Source organism: Spermophilus citellus (assembly GCF_964194105.1).
Source record: "Spermophilus citellus genome assembly, chromosome: 5".
Lineage (NCBI taxonomy): Eukaryota > Metazoa > Chordata > Mammalia > Rodentia > Sciuridae > Spermophilus > Spermophilus citellus.
Genome location: NC_138186.1, coordinates 124,801,090 through 124,817,982, shown reverse-complemented (window position 1 = coordinate 124,817,982; position 16,893 = coordinate 124,801,090). Strand labels below are relative to the sequence as shown.

At 38.9% G+C, this 16,893-nt stretch overlaps 1 protein-coding gene across 2 annotated transcripts in view; it reads right to left on the bottom strand.

Moving 5' to 3' along the window:
* Positions 1-14,090, bottom strand: part of DCBLD1 (discoidin, CUB and LCCL domain containing 1) — a 65,795-nt gene extending 51,705 nt beyond the window's left edge. Inside the window, exon 1 of one of the 2 annotated variants that reach the window (XM_081296119.1) lies at positions 13,846-14,090. In XM_081296119.1, coding sequence (XP_081152245.1) covers positions 13,846-13,960 — 115 coding nt within the window. In that variant the 5' untranslated portion in view covers positions 13,961-14,090. The remainder of the gene's footprint in view (positions 1-13,845) is intronic. The other variant, XM_081296120.1, reaches the window with a different exon arrangement.
* Positions 14,091-16,893: the final 2,803 nt, after the last annotated feature.

The following is a 16,893-nucleotide window of genomic DNA, read 5'->3' as shown; positions in this document are numbered from 1 at the left end:
CTATATGCTTGTCTGAATAAGCCAACCTTTTATTTAGTCTACTCTAATTCAACCCACAAAGAAAGGAAAACAATAACTTCCTTAAAAGACTATTTCCTTTTGATAAGAAATCATGTTCCACTAACAGAAAAGCAAAATAAGATATACCTAGTATGGTCTCAGATCTGCAATACTAGAAAGCATGACTTAAGATTGAAAAGAAAACTGAGTTTGCACTTGTAAGAAAATGATTTGGGTGAATTACCATGAATATTGCCAAATTATCTTTCTGATTGTTTACTAACTAGTCTCTAAACTATGACGGCAGTTTCAAACTTTTTTGATTATGAGCTATAGTTAGCATATAACTAAGTAAACACATATGCATACACATGCATAAACAACACAGAAAAGTTGATGATACAATGCTTTTATTATATGTGAGGTACTGTCATATTCCCTCTTTTATTCCATTTCATTGTTTATTAAAAGAATACTGGTTGTGCCTACTGAGTTGATTTCATTATTTACTACTGGGTTCCCACCAACAATTTGAAAAGAGCACTCTCTAAAATATCATAAGAGTGAAACCATTTTTTAGAAAAATGATTTCATTACAGTTGCATCCTCGCTTTTCTAAAGTTCAAGTCACAACAGGTCTGAAAACACACAATCATCCATATGTGGGTGTGAGAAAATTTCTTCCCATGTCTAAGATCAAGTGAGCTTTTGATGACTATAATCTTTTCAACCACAAAGGCGAGCTTGCAATTATTACAAAGGTCTTTGTCTGATGGTAAGGCAGACAGATTTCCCTAGGTATCATTAATTTCACTGCCAGCCATACTCTAAACTTTGCTCTTTTCCAATTTGTGCTTAACTTTATATTTTGGATGTTGCCACAAGAAATAGAAAAACAAAGGCAGAAGGGTCTCAGTGGCTATGTGAAAATAAAGAGAGGTAAAACAAAGTCGTGATGATAAAACAGAACAATTATTCAAAATCTTTAGTTTTCCTGAAAGGAAAAGGCATAATACTACTATGCTGAAAATAAATCACAGCTAAATTGTGCAAAACTATTTTTGGTAATCTCTTTCAATCTTATTACATATAAAACAAATGCTAATGATATGACTAAAGATCTAATGAAGATGATAATAATTTTGCCTGAGCAGATAAAAGACATTTGAAAGTAAAAGGAAACACTAGAAACTTGTCAAAAGTCTCTTCAAAGGAAATTCTCAATTCCATGTTTCCTATAGCCATATTTATCACTGAAAAAAATCAAAACCTAATTCAGTATTACTCTTTAAGGTACAATCAGTGAACATTCTGTAGTTCTTGGTCATTCTCCAGTTTCATGACTTCCACCAGAAATTAAGGATGTTGTGGGAGTGTCTGAACACCTATCATTTTCTTATTTTGTAAATTATTTCCCTATGCTTGGGAGGTGACAGAGAACTACAATCCCTGGTTCTGGCACAGCGTTGCCCAATACTGACTGTGTGGCCTTAGGTGAGTCTTTTCACTTCTCCAAGCTTTAACTTCATGTGTAATATGCAGACAATGGAAGTGCCCAACTCACAGCATTATCATGGGCATTAAAAGAAACAGAGGCACAGAGACAACCATATGTTAAGAATTTAATGTGTGTGTGTGTGTGTGTGTGTGTGTGTGTGTGTGTGTGTTTGTACCAGGGATTGAACCCAGGGGTGCTTAACCACTGAGCCACATCCCCAACCTTATTTATCTATTTATTAAATTTTGGGATAAGATGTCACTAAGTTGCTTTTAAGTTGCTGAGGCTGACCTTGAACTTGTATCCTCCTGCCTCAGCCTCCTGAGTGCTGAAATCACAGGCATGCACCACTGTGCTGGGTGAATTTCATGTATTTTAAATTGCTATTAGTATTATTTCAACATACTACAAATATTAGAATATAAAGAATCTTGCTTTGAATGAGCTGATTTTGCCCAAATTCCATCACTCATTGGTTGTATGATCTTAAGAAGTTACCCATTTTGTTTGTTATCCATTTTCCTCATCTTTGAAATTACCAACCATAACAGGGTGTTGGTAAAGATAAATGAGGCTGGATGTGCTCAATGCTTTAAACTGCTGAGAAAATCTAAAAGTCTAATAAGAATGCATTCTCCAACAGTAATATAATGCCCAATTCCTGCTAGTCAGCATATCCTTGAGTACTAGTACCACAAGTCCTTGAGAAGTATAAGGAAGTTGTTCCCTTTTCCCCAAAAAGGAGTCGTATGATAAATGAATAAACTTGCTTCCTCCACCACAGTGCATCTCAAAGCCCTAGCAGTGCACAGTGAAGCTCCAATAAGGGAGGAGGTCAGCTTGCAGTATTTCCCAGGAGGCTCCTTCCTCATCAGGCATCTCCTGGGAGTAGGAACATATTGGTGAACTTCTGCACTAGGCTCTGACAAGTGGGACTCACAGAGAGATCCCAGAATGGGGCTTCTGAGGTTCTAGATCCAGCATGGAGAAGTGGACTTCAGCTTTTAGAGTTCTAAAAATGACATTACAATTGTACTATGTGATTTGATATTCAAAAGCAAGAGTTTCCACACTGTGACTAGGTGACAAGCGCTTTGGAGGCACTGACAACAAATTAGACACATTGGTTAAAAAGAAGTTTCTTAATTTCACAGATAAACATTTAGGAAAAAGAACTTGTTTATGCAGCAAAAAAATGTCTAAGACAACCATGTTGAATAGATGCTCAGAATAAGGAAGTCAGAGAAAAGTGGCCACTGACCTTTACTAATGTCAGGATATTGACGTAATGTCCAAACTGCTGATTCTTAAGTTGAAGATAAATTCAGAAGTCTTTCCTGACTCTACAACATGTTGTGTTTTCTAATCTTGGTTTCATGTTAAACATGGATCCACCAATACTCAGATAAAGACACTGACACTGTCTTTTCTGTCTGAAGTCAGAAAATACAATTTACTAAATACCAAGTTATATCAGTTATAGAAATTAAATTGGTAAACATCTTCCCTTCACACACATGTGTTTTCACTTTCACATTTATTGTTTAAAAAAAATCATTAAGAACCAAAAAGTTAGTGGAATGGGAGGAAAATTATAAAATTAATTTTGAGAGGGTCTTTGCCAAGAATTAGCATTTATCATGCATTTATTGTAAAAGGTAACACCTACAGATTATTCTGGGGGCTTTTTATGTTATCTTGATCTTTATAATCATAATTGATGGGTGATATTGATACTTTTTAAAAAATATCACATATATATATACATACACAGATACATACATATAGACAGTGATATCTTAGACAGCAAAGTGTATATCCTATAGCTTATAAGACAGGACATTTCCAATGCAACAAATTGAAGCCTTACACACCCTTTCTTCACCATGTGTCCCTCCGAGTCTCCCTATTCTACATGTGAAGAAATGGAGGCTCTCAGAGGCAGAATAACTCAGCCTTTGTGGCTGAGCTGAGATCTGAGCCTGCCTGGTCTGACTTCAGAGACAGTGGGACAGAATCACCCAGCTCAAAGGTCAGGAAACTGAGGCAGATAGATTTAGAGCACTGCCCAAGCTTATATTACTGCTGAGCAGCACAACTGGTATTCAAGCCAACAATACATTTCATTATTTGCAGTTATATAATTTTTATCTCAAATTTAACTTGAGGAAAATAGTTATGTTTAATTCAAGGTTTCTTATAAAACTTATATGAGAAATCCCATCACTGTCTTTTTAATTATTTAAGTATTCTTCACTAGACTATTAAGGGAACAGCCTAATGAGAGGTGACTGTTTCACCTCCAACAACGAGTGTTCACTTTGCTTAGCACTGCTGCGGTTCCTAAAAGATGCTCTGTAAATGAAGCTGTCAGTAGATCAAAGTGCTGCTTCCCAAACTTCATTCTGCACACTGAGCACCTTGAGATCTTATGCAGGGCCTGGAAATTCTGCATTTCTGAAAAGCTCTTGGTAATTACTATTCTGATGGTCCCTGTAAGGTATACTCTGAGTAGGAAAAAACTAAAAAAGTCCTCAATATTGATTTGAATCTTGAGGTGAATCTTTTTTTTTTTTTTTTAAAGACACTCACAAGGGAGAGATCATCATATTTTTAAAAATATTTTTTATATTTTTAGTATATGTTCACAATACCTTTATTTTGTTTATTTAGTGTTTTTATGTGGTGCTGGGGAATGAACCCAGTGCCTATGTGTGCTAGGCAAGCGCTCTCCCACTGAGCCACAACCCCAGCCCCTTGAGGTGAATCTTTTTAAAAGTAAGATGTCCTTGATATATCAGTTTTATATTTTATTTTAACATCTCTTCCTAAAATTGGAATACATCTGCTTTTCAATTTTCCAATATTTATTTTCATTCTAGATTTCATTTATAAGTCCAAATCAGGCAATAATAAGATCCAGGATCTATATTTAAGCAAGGGTGGCATTTATGACACCTGGACGAGAACGTCAATTTAAGGAATTACTTGAGTGTACTGTGGAAAATACACAAGAAATGGAATGAGAAGGTTTGTAGGCACATAAGTGTATGTACTATAAATAAGAAAAGTGTCATCAATATTTACTAGTCAGAAAATAGCAAATCTTAGTAGGGAAAGAGAACATATATAATAAGGTATGAAATACAAGTTGAGAAGAAAAAAATAAACTAAATTAAACTCATATCACATTCCACAGCCTGGAAAACAACTGTTTTTGCACATTCTGTATTCTATGCTGCTGAATTTATTACAATGTGATAGAAGCAAATAAATTAGCTACAATTGGAAGTTTCAAATGTGTTATTGTTTCTGCAGCAAATGTGATCATCACTGAGAAAAACCAAAGACTATTAACTTAAAACTTGACTGCATAAGCAGGGCATGATGGCACATGTCTACAATCCCAGTGACTTGAGAGGATGAGGCAGGAGGATCACAAGTTCAAAGCCAGCCCCAGCAACTTAACGCAGCCTGAAGCAACTCAGTGAGACTCTGCCTCAAAATAAAAAATAAAAAGGGCTGAGGATATAGCTCAGTGGTTAAGCACCCCGGGGTTCAATCCCTGGTACCAAAAACAACTTTATTGCATAAATAATGCTCTGACACTATTCCTCCAAGACTTGTTTTCTTTCTTTTAGTTAATTAATTTTACTATATATCTATTTATTTATTTATTAATGCTGGGGATAGAACCCTGGGCCTCAGGTATGTCATATCTTTGAGCTACATCTCCAATAAAACCTCTTTTCTTTAACTTACTCTCCCCTGGACATGAGCATACAACAGGCTTCTTTATGTGATAAGCAAGTGACCACATTAAGAATTAAAATTCACAAAGTCCGCACCTGCACACATGAAGTGCATATGCCTGGGAGAGATGATTCAAGCTTTCTGGTTCTCAGTTCCCTTAATATTCTTAGGATTGTTGGGACTAAATTAGATATTTTTAAAAACCACACACATAATATAAATCTAGATGCATATGAAGACAAGGATTTGAAAATTTATTCCATGGGTTGGGGTTGTAGCTCTGTGGTTGAGTGCTTGCCTAACATACATGCGGCACTGGGTTTGATCCTCAACACCACATAAAAATAAGTAAATAAATAAAATAAAGATTAAAAAAATGTATCTCCATGGATAAGCCAAAGGGACAAGCAACCACAAGTGACTGCACATTTGAAGCCATTGAATGAAATGTTGATGGGAAAGTAGTTTAACTAGAAGACTATCATTCTACAAAGTATTTGCAGGTCTTCAGGAGAAAAGGCAACAATATAATGGAGGAATCAAACTGTCACTTCCTAAAATCATGGATCATTCTCAGCACCATTAAAAATATGACAACAACAACAAAAATAATATGTGCATCTTATTTTAATTAGAAGTGTTTGGTATGTTTACCTCAATCTAATTAAGACTTTAAGTCTAACTTCAGGTTTTTCAGAAAAAATATAGGGGATAATGACCAATGAGAAGAAAGCAGTCAGTACAATTAGAATGTGAGCTGTGTCATAGGACAGGGAAGCTGGCTTCATCACAGGAAAAGAAAGGACATGTGGGTGAGGGTCAGTGGAAGACTGAAAATGATTCAAGAGATAGGATAACTAATTGCAATTTGAGACCTTCCTTGTACAAATCAAAGGTATAAAAGATGATGCTTAGGAAACGGGAAATTTGAATAGGACTTGACAATTAGATAATGTAAATTCAGTACTCTTCAGTGTGCTCATGGCATTGCAGTTATGTAAGAAAATGTTTAAAGATGTAAATGAAATATTTAAGGAGCCAGGTACAGAGGCACATGCCTGTCATCCCAGCTACTTAGCTTGGGCAACTTAGTAAGAGCCTGTCTCAAAGAAAAAATAAAAAGTTCTGGGGATATAGCTTAGTGGTAGAGGGTCCCTGGGTTTGATCCCTAGTACTGCAGGGAAAAAAAAAGGATAAAAATGTTATAAATTTTTTCATAGAATTTTAGTTTCTTCATAATAGACTTTGAAGTCTCGAAAGATTTTTAGACTCTGCTGAGCTAGTTGTGACAGCAGGTACAGAGCCATTTCTCTACCCATAGGTTTAGGTCATCTCCTATTTGACTCGTTGGCTTTCCAAGGGGCTAGCAGAAAATTGAAAAAAGACAAATCTCGGTTCATTTTATTCTCATAACAAGCAGTCTCCATTCTAAAGTCCCTGAAGTAGGAGCAATTCAATACATAAATCTCATGTTCCGGTGATACCACGGGCTATTAAGTCTCCCCCCCCCCCCCCCCCCCCCCCCCCGTTTACTCCTTGAACTGAAATCAACCATGTTTCAATCTGAGTTGAACTTGCTTTTGTGAGACTCAATGAAAGGACTGAATTAAATCCACTCAACCATTTAAAAATTAAATGGCAAACACAGAAATGTTTGCCTATTTCCCCTGTAGGAAATTTTATGCACTGGTAATTCAATCTTAACTGGACTTTAAAGTTTTAATATCCTTTTCTCTTGTTCTTCATCAGAAATAATAATGAAAACTCTTTTTTTTTTGGTTCAAAAATACAGTGCTTCATAAAAAGTAATTTACATAGAAGTTTTAGGTACATCCACTAAGCATGCTCAATTGCAAAATCGAGCCATATAATACTAATTTGCAAGGATTTTCATTTTGTGATGAAAGAGAACAAAAACTGTGTTCTTTCTCCTTGCAAAGATGTAAATATGGTAGGCAGTGAATAAAAAGGCTATAATAGTGGTTATAATTTGAGTTGAAAATGCTGAATATAAAACCAAATGTGGTTCTCAGACTTCAAATAGTCTAATATTTGACATTCAACCCCTTTAATATAAATTAAGAATCTCATCTAAAAAGGATTAAGAAATATACCTTACCTTTTTTTGATGCTTAATATATTTAAAGTTATGTACTTTTCTCAAATAAAGTATGGATGAGCAAATTACTTCTAATTTCATAAGGAAGAGTTATTTGTATAATACAAAGACAAAACTCTTGACAAGATTCATAGCTGATGTGTCAGTCAAGATGAAAATTCTCCTTTCCCATTGGATATTAGTAGGAAGCAGTAAATGACTTTGAAATAAATCTTTTGGTTTAGCTAAAAGCAAATTATAAAAATAAATATCTGTAGAATTTTTCCAAGTATTATGGTTAGAATCGTTTTATAAGTTAGTTTGAAAGAAACAGAGCATAAAAGCATGTACACCTGTATAATTTAATGAACAAATTCATTAAATAATAGCAAACAAATACGATAAAAAATGTGCAGAGTATATAGTAGATTGGGTATCCACGTATTATGGCTGTTGTTTATATTTTACACATACTTTATAAATAATTTCATGTCCATCTGATATTTAATAAAAATAAAGAGTAGACAATAAACAGTGTATAAGTGTGTGCACACATATCTGACAACTTGGGTTAACACAGTACAAACATCACAAATGCCTAAATAGTGTCTCTAAATGATCACTGAGGTGAAACAGGTCCCTGCTGTCCTATACTCATTGCAGATCTTAGGGGTACACTGACTTACCTGGTCCAGATCAGTGTGCTACCTGCTCTTTTATTCTCACAACTGCCGGCACCTAACTCATGGCAGTTTGCAGTTGATGCCCAAAAGAGACTTCAGAGATTCTCAACCCTTTTCAGAGTTGGAATTCAGTTATTTTCTTGAATACATGTGCAATGTTCTCTGAGGTTTCATAATAGACCTATATATAATGTCTGCTGAAATTGAACAGTGTATATTAGCCTTTAGCTCATTCTTTCAAACCTCAGCCACAATATGACTACCTCAGCAAATGCTAACTCAGGATACAGCTTTTGGGAGCCTGTTCTCCACCAGGCACTGTACTGGGTGCTAGTGGTAAAGTAAGAGACTCCTACTCAGATGGACATGGTGGCGCATGCCTGTGATCCCAGCAGCTTGGGAGGCTGAGACAGGAGGATGAGAATTCAAAGCCAGCCTCAGCAATTTAGCAAGGCCCTAAGCAACTCAGCAAGACCTTGGCTCTAAATAAAATATACAAAAAGGACTGGGAATGTGGCTCAGTGGTTAAGTGCCTCTGGATTCAAACCCCAGTACCTCCCTTCCCCCAAAAAAGAGGCTCTTTCTCACTTTTGCTCTCATGAATTTGAGAGAATCCCTCAATCCCTCTCTAATCTCCAAACAATCCCTCCTCTTCAAACCTGCTAAAAGGCAAATTTAGTAGTTGGTTCAGTGTACCAGGGCTTACAGTTTCAACTTCATTTTCACATTGGGTTAGAAATCACCATATGTTCCACCCCACCCCCAATCAAGTAAGTTTCCTCTACCCCACAAGGCAAACAATTACTTCTTAAAAATATATACAAAGCAGAGAACGAACATCTGGAACATGACAACAACATGACTCTTCAGTTGCAAAAGTACAAAATTACTTCACAGTCTAATGAGAAAAAGAAAGGAAGGAAGGAAGGAAGGAAGGAAGGAAGGAAGGAGGGAGGGAGGGAGGGAGGGAGGGAGGAGGAAAGAAAGAAAGAAAGGAAGGAAGGAAGGAAGGAAGGAAGGAAGGAAGGAAGGAAGGAAGGAAGGAAGGAGGGAGGGAGGGAGGGAGGGAGGAAGGAAAAAAGACCTGAAATTCTAAAAAAATAGTTTTCTTTGCACCCCAAATGCCAGACTTCTCATACAACCCGAATGAGTTTCTCTATTTTAAATCCATACTTTCAGACATTTTACTTACAAACAACAGTTGAATTAGACACACAGTTTCATTATTTTGCTGCTTCCAGGATTTAATTCTCAATGAGTCAGGTCTGAGTCTTTAATGGAGCAAGGACTGTTTCACTGGGTCCTGGCCCCTTGAGCACTCTTCCCCACTGAGCACCCAAAGATGCAGGCTGCTGTTCAAGGCACAGACCTCCTCATGGACCTTATATTCTAGTAGGGGGAAGACAGTCCAATGAAAGTGTAAATGACATAGTCTATTGGAAGAGGTTTTGTGCTCTAGAAAAAAACTGAAAGAAGAGAAAGGAAAGATGGTGTTCTGGGAATGGAGGGAGGGTTTCATGTGGTTAAGGAAAGTTCTCTCTAAGAGGCAACTTATGGACAAAGACTCAAGGAGGAGGGAGCCATGTGGATATTCGGGGGAAGACTGGTTCAGGCACAGGGAACAACCTCTGCAAAGACCCCAAGGGTAGACGGGTGCCTGACACCTTGGAGAAACAGCAAGAAAGCCAGTATGACTGGACAGTCCTGAATATGTGGGAGCATGACAGGGAATAAATTAAGAGAGGTGGCAGAGGAGGCAGAAGCCCTAGTATTTTTCAAACTAATAGTAATAAACAGTAATGCTGAGTAAGGTAGTTGAAATTTTTGAGCTTTAAATATATACTAATTGCAATACCAGACAGGTTATGTGCAATATTTCCTTAACAAAGAAAACAATCTATTGCTCTAATATGTATAGAGTTCACTCTAAGCTTTAGGAAACACAAAGAGACAAATCCCAAACTCTATAGGATGTACTGCCATAACCAAGCTTTCTTTTATTTTCTGCCTTAACCTGATCAAACCTTTGTCATAGTCTGCAATTAATTAAACTTCCCCATGCATCTTAAAAATAAAAACATAATTTCTCATAAATGTCAGAAGTTTTACTTATTTCCAGGTTGTAGGGGTTCCCCCCACCCCCCGCTGGCAGGAGGGTTTCAAGTCTGTCTCAGTACTACAAGGTTAAAGGGCTTAAATTATGAGATGAAAAGTTAATAAATACAGTACAGGGCATGATTCAGAGTTCAAATCCTGCTTTAATAACATGCTTTGAGCTCTCTTGCTTCCCTATAACATCTCTCCCTCTCTCCTTCCCTTTTCCCCTTATACCATGAACAAAAAAATTCCTTTGACTTGTTCACTGAATCCTTTAACATAATGTCTTTCTTAATGTTTCTGAGTGTTGCAAATTATGTCTACTAAAACCAAGAGACATGGTACATATTGTCCTGCTGGCACATTCTCTCCTTTCTGCTATACTTCATTTAAAAGGCATCCTTACATATAGAAATAAGCATGCAAGAAAGCTGGGCTTGAAAAATTAATTAGTGGACACTGCAAACATACCTTCATAAAGAACTTTGGTAGGCTCTTTACTACTTAGTTTCTACTAACTAGGAAATGGTCTAAAAATATCTCCTGAACACAAAGAGGGTGTTCAGTTCAACTCAAGAAATATTTGTTGAGTGCCTCTGTCAGATGCTAGAAAGACAAAGATGACAGTCCCAGTCACTGCCCTCAGGAACTCAGAAGACTCCTGGGCTGACTGAATCTCAGACTTTTTCCTAGATAGATAAGATCAGGGAAAGTCTGGGGGGAGTGTATACACTAGTGTAGAAGGTGCCAGAATAAACTTGTACTTACTTTTTAAAAAGCCACTCACCTAAAACATCAGATATCAGTGGAACCCATGTCTAACCACACATATATGACTGAAGACTGAAGAGCAGACCTTCTAAGAGTAACAAATGAGCAATTGTAAGCATCCAGGTTTTCAACTGACACTTAAAAGTTTCTTCAGAGGTCAACTGATTATTTTTATTTTCCCCCACTACTTAAATCAAAAGAAGGAAATTCTTATACCCATTTGCAAATATTTTTGTAAAGAAAGAATTAGAGATTTTTAGTTTGTGCAAATACAACAAAATAATTAAGGATATTTTATTCTACAAAACTTACATGAAGGTAGTAAAGCAGGACTAAACCCAATCCTATGGATTTATACAAATTGAATCAAAACTAGTGATCAATTTACATGTCATATTATGGAAGGTCAAAAACCACGTGAAATAGTCTATGCAAATATCTAATTTTACTTAAGTGGGTCCAGAAGAACAGTGTGAAAGATTAAGCTGAAGTCAGCCCACATTGTTCACCAAGTGCCTAGGGCTTAGCAGACAGAGAACACCAGGAGGGATGGACACTTTGTAAATAAATTCAACAAAAGCATGATCTATATCAAGCAGCAGTCACACAAAGAAACCAGCATAACTTCATAGGGTCACCAGACCCTAACAAACATGCAAAAATTCAAAATAATTTCATTGATTAGGCTTATAAATGTTTGAGTTAAATTATGACATTTGTTTCCTGAAACATAACAAATGAATAAAAGTCTAATATTATCTATTACACAAATGGTAGCCCTTCAGCCAGCCCAACCCTAACATTTGAAAATGTTTCCGCCATCTCAAAGGTGATTTGAATCAGAATTACCTGGGGGAACTTTGTGAAATTGCAAATTCCCAAGCCTCACCTTCTAGGAATCTGATTTAAAATAAGGGACAGAGGCTTTTTAAAGCCTCGAGAGAGATTAATTATCAGATAGGTTGGGGAGCCTGGAGAACCAAGAAGCCTCACATTAAGTTGAATCCATGAACAAGAAAAGTAAAATACAAAAAAAGATATATGTTGTTTTTTTCACAAGAAATAGGCTATTACATTAAAGCTACCCTCTTCTAAACAATGAGACCTGATATCATGTATGACCACCATTCAACTACATGCCAGTAGCATACCTCAACTTTTAGTGGGTATGCATGCTTAAACTTATGAACACTTGAAAAATACATGACCAAGTGCTAGTCTGAAAAATCACAGATGTAAAAAATAAAATTAAAAAAAGAAAAACAGAACAAAACAACAAACAAAACCCCAAACAACAAAATACTGACTCTTTGCTTAAATAAGAGATTTTTCTTTCTATACTGAAGATGTTTTTTCAGTAAAGGACCCAAATATAAGCTTTACTTTTTTTTTTTTTTTTTTTTTTTTAGGTGCTGAGGATGGGACCCAGGGTTCCTGGCATACTAAGCAGCTGCTCTACCACTGAGGTACATCCTCAGTCCTAACTTTACCTTTTTTGTGTGACTACATACCTACATCTTTACTGTCTTAAAAAAATTCCTAACTATATAGAATGTTTTGCAAAAACCCAAAAGACAATATTCTCTTCCATCAATCTTTTGACAATAAAGTCTCAAACTTAAAGCTCAGTAAGAATCTAAACAATCACACTTCCCAGAGAACTGTTCTACACTGTTCCCAGTTAACAGCCTGGATGGCCACATGGAAAGAAAAGTGACAGCTTTGGCCAGATTAGTGTGGAGACATACTTTTGGATAAATTGGTAAAAATGTACAGTATAAAAGATGCATTTTCAAACAGTGACCTGAAAAAAAAAAAACTCTAATAGTTCAAACGTCCATTGTAAAAATCCTGTATATTTAATAAAACTTTACATATTCATTACACATTTTACTATATGCTAGTATTGTGTTATGGTGACTGTCAACAAAGTTACTTTGGGGTTAGTCTTTTGACAAATTGGTATGCAAGAAAATTCAGGAACCACTACCTACTGGAATGGATGGATGATTTAGTGAAAAAGTGCCAGCATTTGGTTTAGCTTTGAAATTTGTTTCACCAAAAAGCACAGTGGTGACGGGAGCTGTCAACTATTCTGCATAGACTACCTGCTGCTAAATAACCTGTTATACAGGGGCAAAAGCAGGGGAGGAGAGGAAAGAAACAAAAGCTGAAAAAAACTTGACAGAAAGCTGGCCCGTCTATCAAAAAAGAACTAATTAGGGAGGATTAATGAAGTAGAGCCACCTAGGGCTGGTAACTAGTTTCCGGCTTCAATCTGGTAGACAGAGAGAAGGTAAACTCGGTTGTGGGTTAATGAGTTCCAATTTGAAGTCAGGTCTGGAGAAAAGGTAGTCTGGTCAGGAGGTGACACTCGCAAATACCCTAGAAGGATCTCGTGAGGAGAAACGGTCTGGCCGCCTGCTCGGAGGTCTACCTGGGGGCGGGATGGGGGGGGGTACCCTCCCCAACCTTTCAGCTGGAGCAGACAAACGCGCACGCCAGGATTCCAGCGCCGCGCTGGAGGAGCGGCATTGGGAGGGCCCAGCCGCCCAGCCTGAGCAGTTGTTCAAAAGGAGACTGGAGAGAACCGACCCTTGCACAGACTCTCCCCTAAGGCGACCCCTGGGCCATGTCACTTCTCACCGGGCCGGCAGAGTCAGAAAGTCTGGAAACTGTGTGATCTAGACTGGGAGACAGGAAGGAGAAAGTGGAGAGGCGCCAAGTTGATTTTCTTGTTTGGTAGGGAAGGAAGGAGTTTGTGGGGGAGCGATCGGAATGCAGTAACTTATTTTACCCCGGAGCCGCGGCCTGGCAGAGCCAGCGCCAACAGTGTAGGCAGCCAGCCCGACTTCCTCCCGCGCTGGGTCTCTGGGGCCGGGCCTGCCCCGCAGCCAGCCCGCAGCGCCCAGGGTCCCCCTGTCCGCCAGACGCGCTCTACTCACCGAGCTCCTCTGCCTGCAGCCAGAGCGGGGCGCAGACAGCGAGCAGCAGGGCCAGGAGGCCGGGTCCTGAAGCCGCAGCCAGCGCGCCGCCGCCGCCGCGGGCGCAGGGCACCATAGCCCCTCCGGGAGCCAGCTTGGCAGGCTCGTCCTCCCTTCGACCGGCCCTGGGCCGCCGCTGCCCCAGCCGGGCCGCCTCCTCCTCCGTGGCCCAGCGCGGCGCCTGGATGGGGCGCAGCCGCTGCCCGGCACCGAATCCCATTGGGGCGGCCCAGCGCCCAGCCGGGCGGGGGCGTCTCCGGTCCCGCCCCGCCCTGCCCCGCCCCGCGCTGCGCTTGGGCCCCCAGAAGAGGGAGTCGTATTCCCAGGCGGTGACCCGAGGCGGGACCGGGGCTCCCCTCAGGGGAGCTCCCTTCTTCGCTCCCCCGCCTTGCCAGGGCTCCACCTGTTCCATCACACGTGAACCTGGGAACCAGAAGAACGCCAGGTGGAAAGACCAGTCCAAAGCCTAGTTGTACGGTCATATTCCACAGTGTCTGAGCGCGTGACAGGCGCTGCAGCAGAGACCCTTATCCTTGATGACTTTGCCAACTCTGTGGGGGTGGCATGCCAGTGATAGCACCTGAAATAGTTTGACGATAGGATGTTGATGGTGGCAAGTAAAATCCAATTTAAGTCTCCCTATTCATTCATTCATTCATTCATTCATTCATTCATTCATTACCTTCATTCAAAGTTATTCAAAGTTCAGGCAGTGTGCTAAGTCCAGGTGGCGCTTGCAGATATTTAAAATGATAAGGCAAGCACAAATGGCATTAAGTGACACGAAGGGTGTTCTGGTAGCACAGTTAGGGAAATCTAATTAGATGAATGGTGAAGGGGCTACGGGGCGGGGTGGGGGTGGGGGGTCTGCCAGAAAAGACCTCACACTAAGTAGCATCTAGGCTAAGACTTGGGGAACCCGTGCGACTTGGAAAAGCAGAACTTGGAGGACAGAAGTAATCGGCAGGGTGTTCAAGGATTTAGGGAAGAACAGGCTGAGGGAGCGAGTGAACACGTGGGTGTATGTAAAGTCAGTGTACAGTGTTGGGGCTAGAACTTGAAGCTTTAGGCAGGCCACGAAAAGGATTTTTAACTTGGTGCTCGGTAGCCACCGAAGATTCAGACGGTGCAGTGACACGGTTTGATTCACAGGGTTGTGACTGACAAAGGCTTGGGAAGGCATCTTGGAAGAGTGAATTACAAGCCCATTACCGATTAGTTGAATGGGGGTAGTAACAGTGTAAATGGACGAGGGGCGATTAAATACTCATTTTAAGGACTCTGATTTCCCTAAACTTCTGGTGGTCTCTCAGCACTTCCCCACTGCGCAAATTCGTAAACTTTGCACCGCCCAGTGGTGTGCTGGGGTGGTTACACCTGGAGCGCAGAGAGCGGGTGTACTGTGGGAGGGCGGAGAGGAAGCAGCAGCCTCTCCAAGGCAGAGTGTTGGTCTATCACGTGATCTATGGATAACAGCGAGGATCTGGTTTCACACGTCCTGTTCTTTTTGCCTCTGTTTTTATTTTTTAACTTTTGAAATTGAAAATGAGAATTGCCTTTGGGACTTTGCTTTCCCAGAGGCAGCGACCTTAGAGGGGGAAACAAACAACAAAACCTTGTCCTTTAGAAATGAAACCCAATCAAGTGTTGAATCCTGGGTTAGCCACTGACTGGAATTTGATTTTTGGGGCCTCAGTTTTATTGGGGAATGTACTTAACTCTCCTGATTGTTGCAGATGAAATAAGTATGTATTTAAAGTTCTAGCATGTGAAGGAGGTACATTAATAGTAGGCTTAATCTGTTTAAATTGAAATTAAATTTATTTCCATGAAAATAATGGTCTTTGAATGTCCTTGTGTGCAACATATATACACCATAAAAAGACACCTTGGGGCATGAAATCCCTTCCTAACTCCAGCTTTTTATTTTCTTATTTCTCTTCATTCTTTTTTTAAGAAAGTGAGTTTGGACAACTGCTGCCAGACTCTAACAGGTTTGGCCCTGTGAAATATGTTAGAAGCAAAGACAATGGGAAGCATTGTTTACCAGGGAGGAATTCATAGAGTGTGTCAGGTGGGCTCCCAGGGATGACCTTTCCCATTTCAGCCAATATCTTGATAGGAAAGGCCTTATCTTGCTACACCAAAATCCTGAGTCAGATAAGGGGAGAGATTTAGGATCTGGTAATAATGAGGAAACAAAAAGCCAGCTGGATCCTATTGCATTTCATATACTATTCTTTCCTTGAAATATAAAAGAAAATTTTTAGTTAAGAAAATCATAGTAAAAGAAAAACGTGAAGATACAATATATGATCAATTCTATTTCTGTATATAATAAAATAAACAAAGCTTATTAAATTAATATACGTAATTCACATAGATTTTTGTTAAGCTTTGTGACTTTTAATCTTGAGAAGATTCCATTTTGAGTTTTTAAAATAATGCATTTGGGAAACTCTAAGCCAAGTTCCAGTAAGAAAAAATAATTTATTTCAATCTATCCACAAACATCTCACTAAGATGCAAAACTTCCCTAGGGAAAAAATCTTTTATAAAGCTATTTCACATTTAATCCTTTCACCACTTATCATCTACTCTTTATTTTGCATATCTCTTTGCAATTTATGCTTATATTTTTGCTAGCTCTTCTGTAAAGATAAGAACTGGTCAGGGTCTGCCTTATTTTATATATAAAATATGTGCTCTATCTTGCTTAAGATAACAAAGTAAGATATGGTAAGATACAATTCAAGCAGAACTGTAAATGTAGTATGATTCTAAAATAGTTAGAAAGCTTCAAAACAGTTTGTGGTTCAATTTGATGACCTTGTCAATTTTATCCTCAACATTTAGTAACTCTGATTTTGACTCCATGAAAAAGAGATCTGAGATATAAAATTGAAACTCTTATGGTTATCTACTTTCTGAGTACTCTTCTCTTTCCCATTCAATTTAGTGCATATGTTTTAAACATTTTCTATTTGCAACCCCCCGCCCCCCAAAACC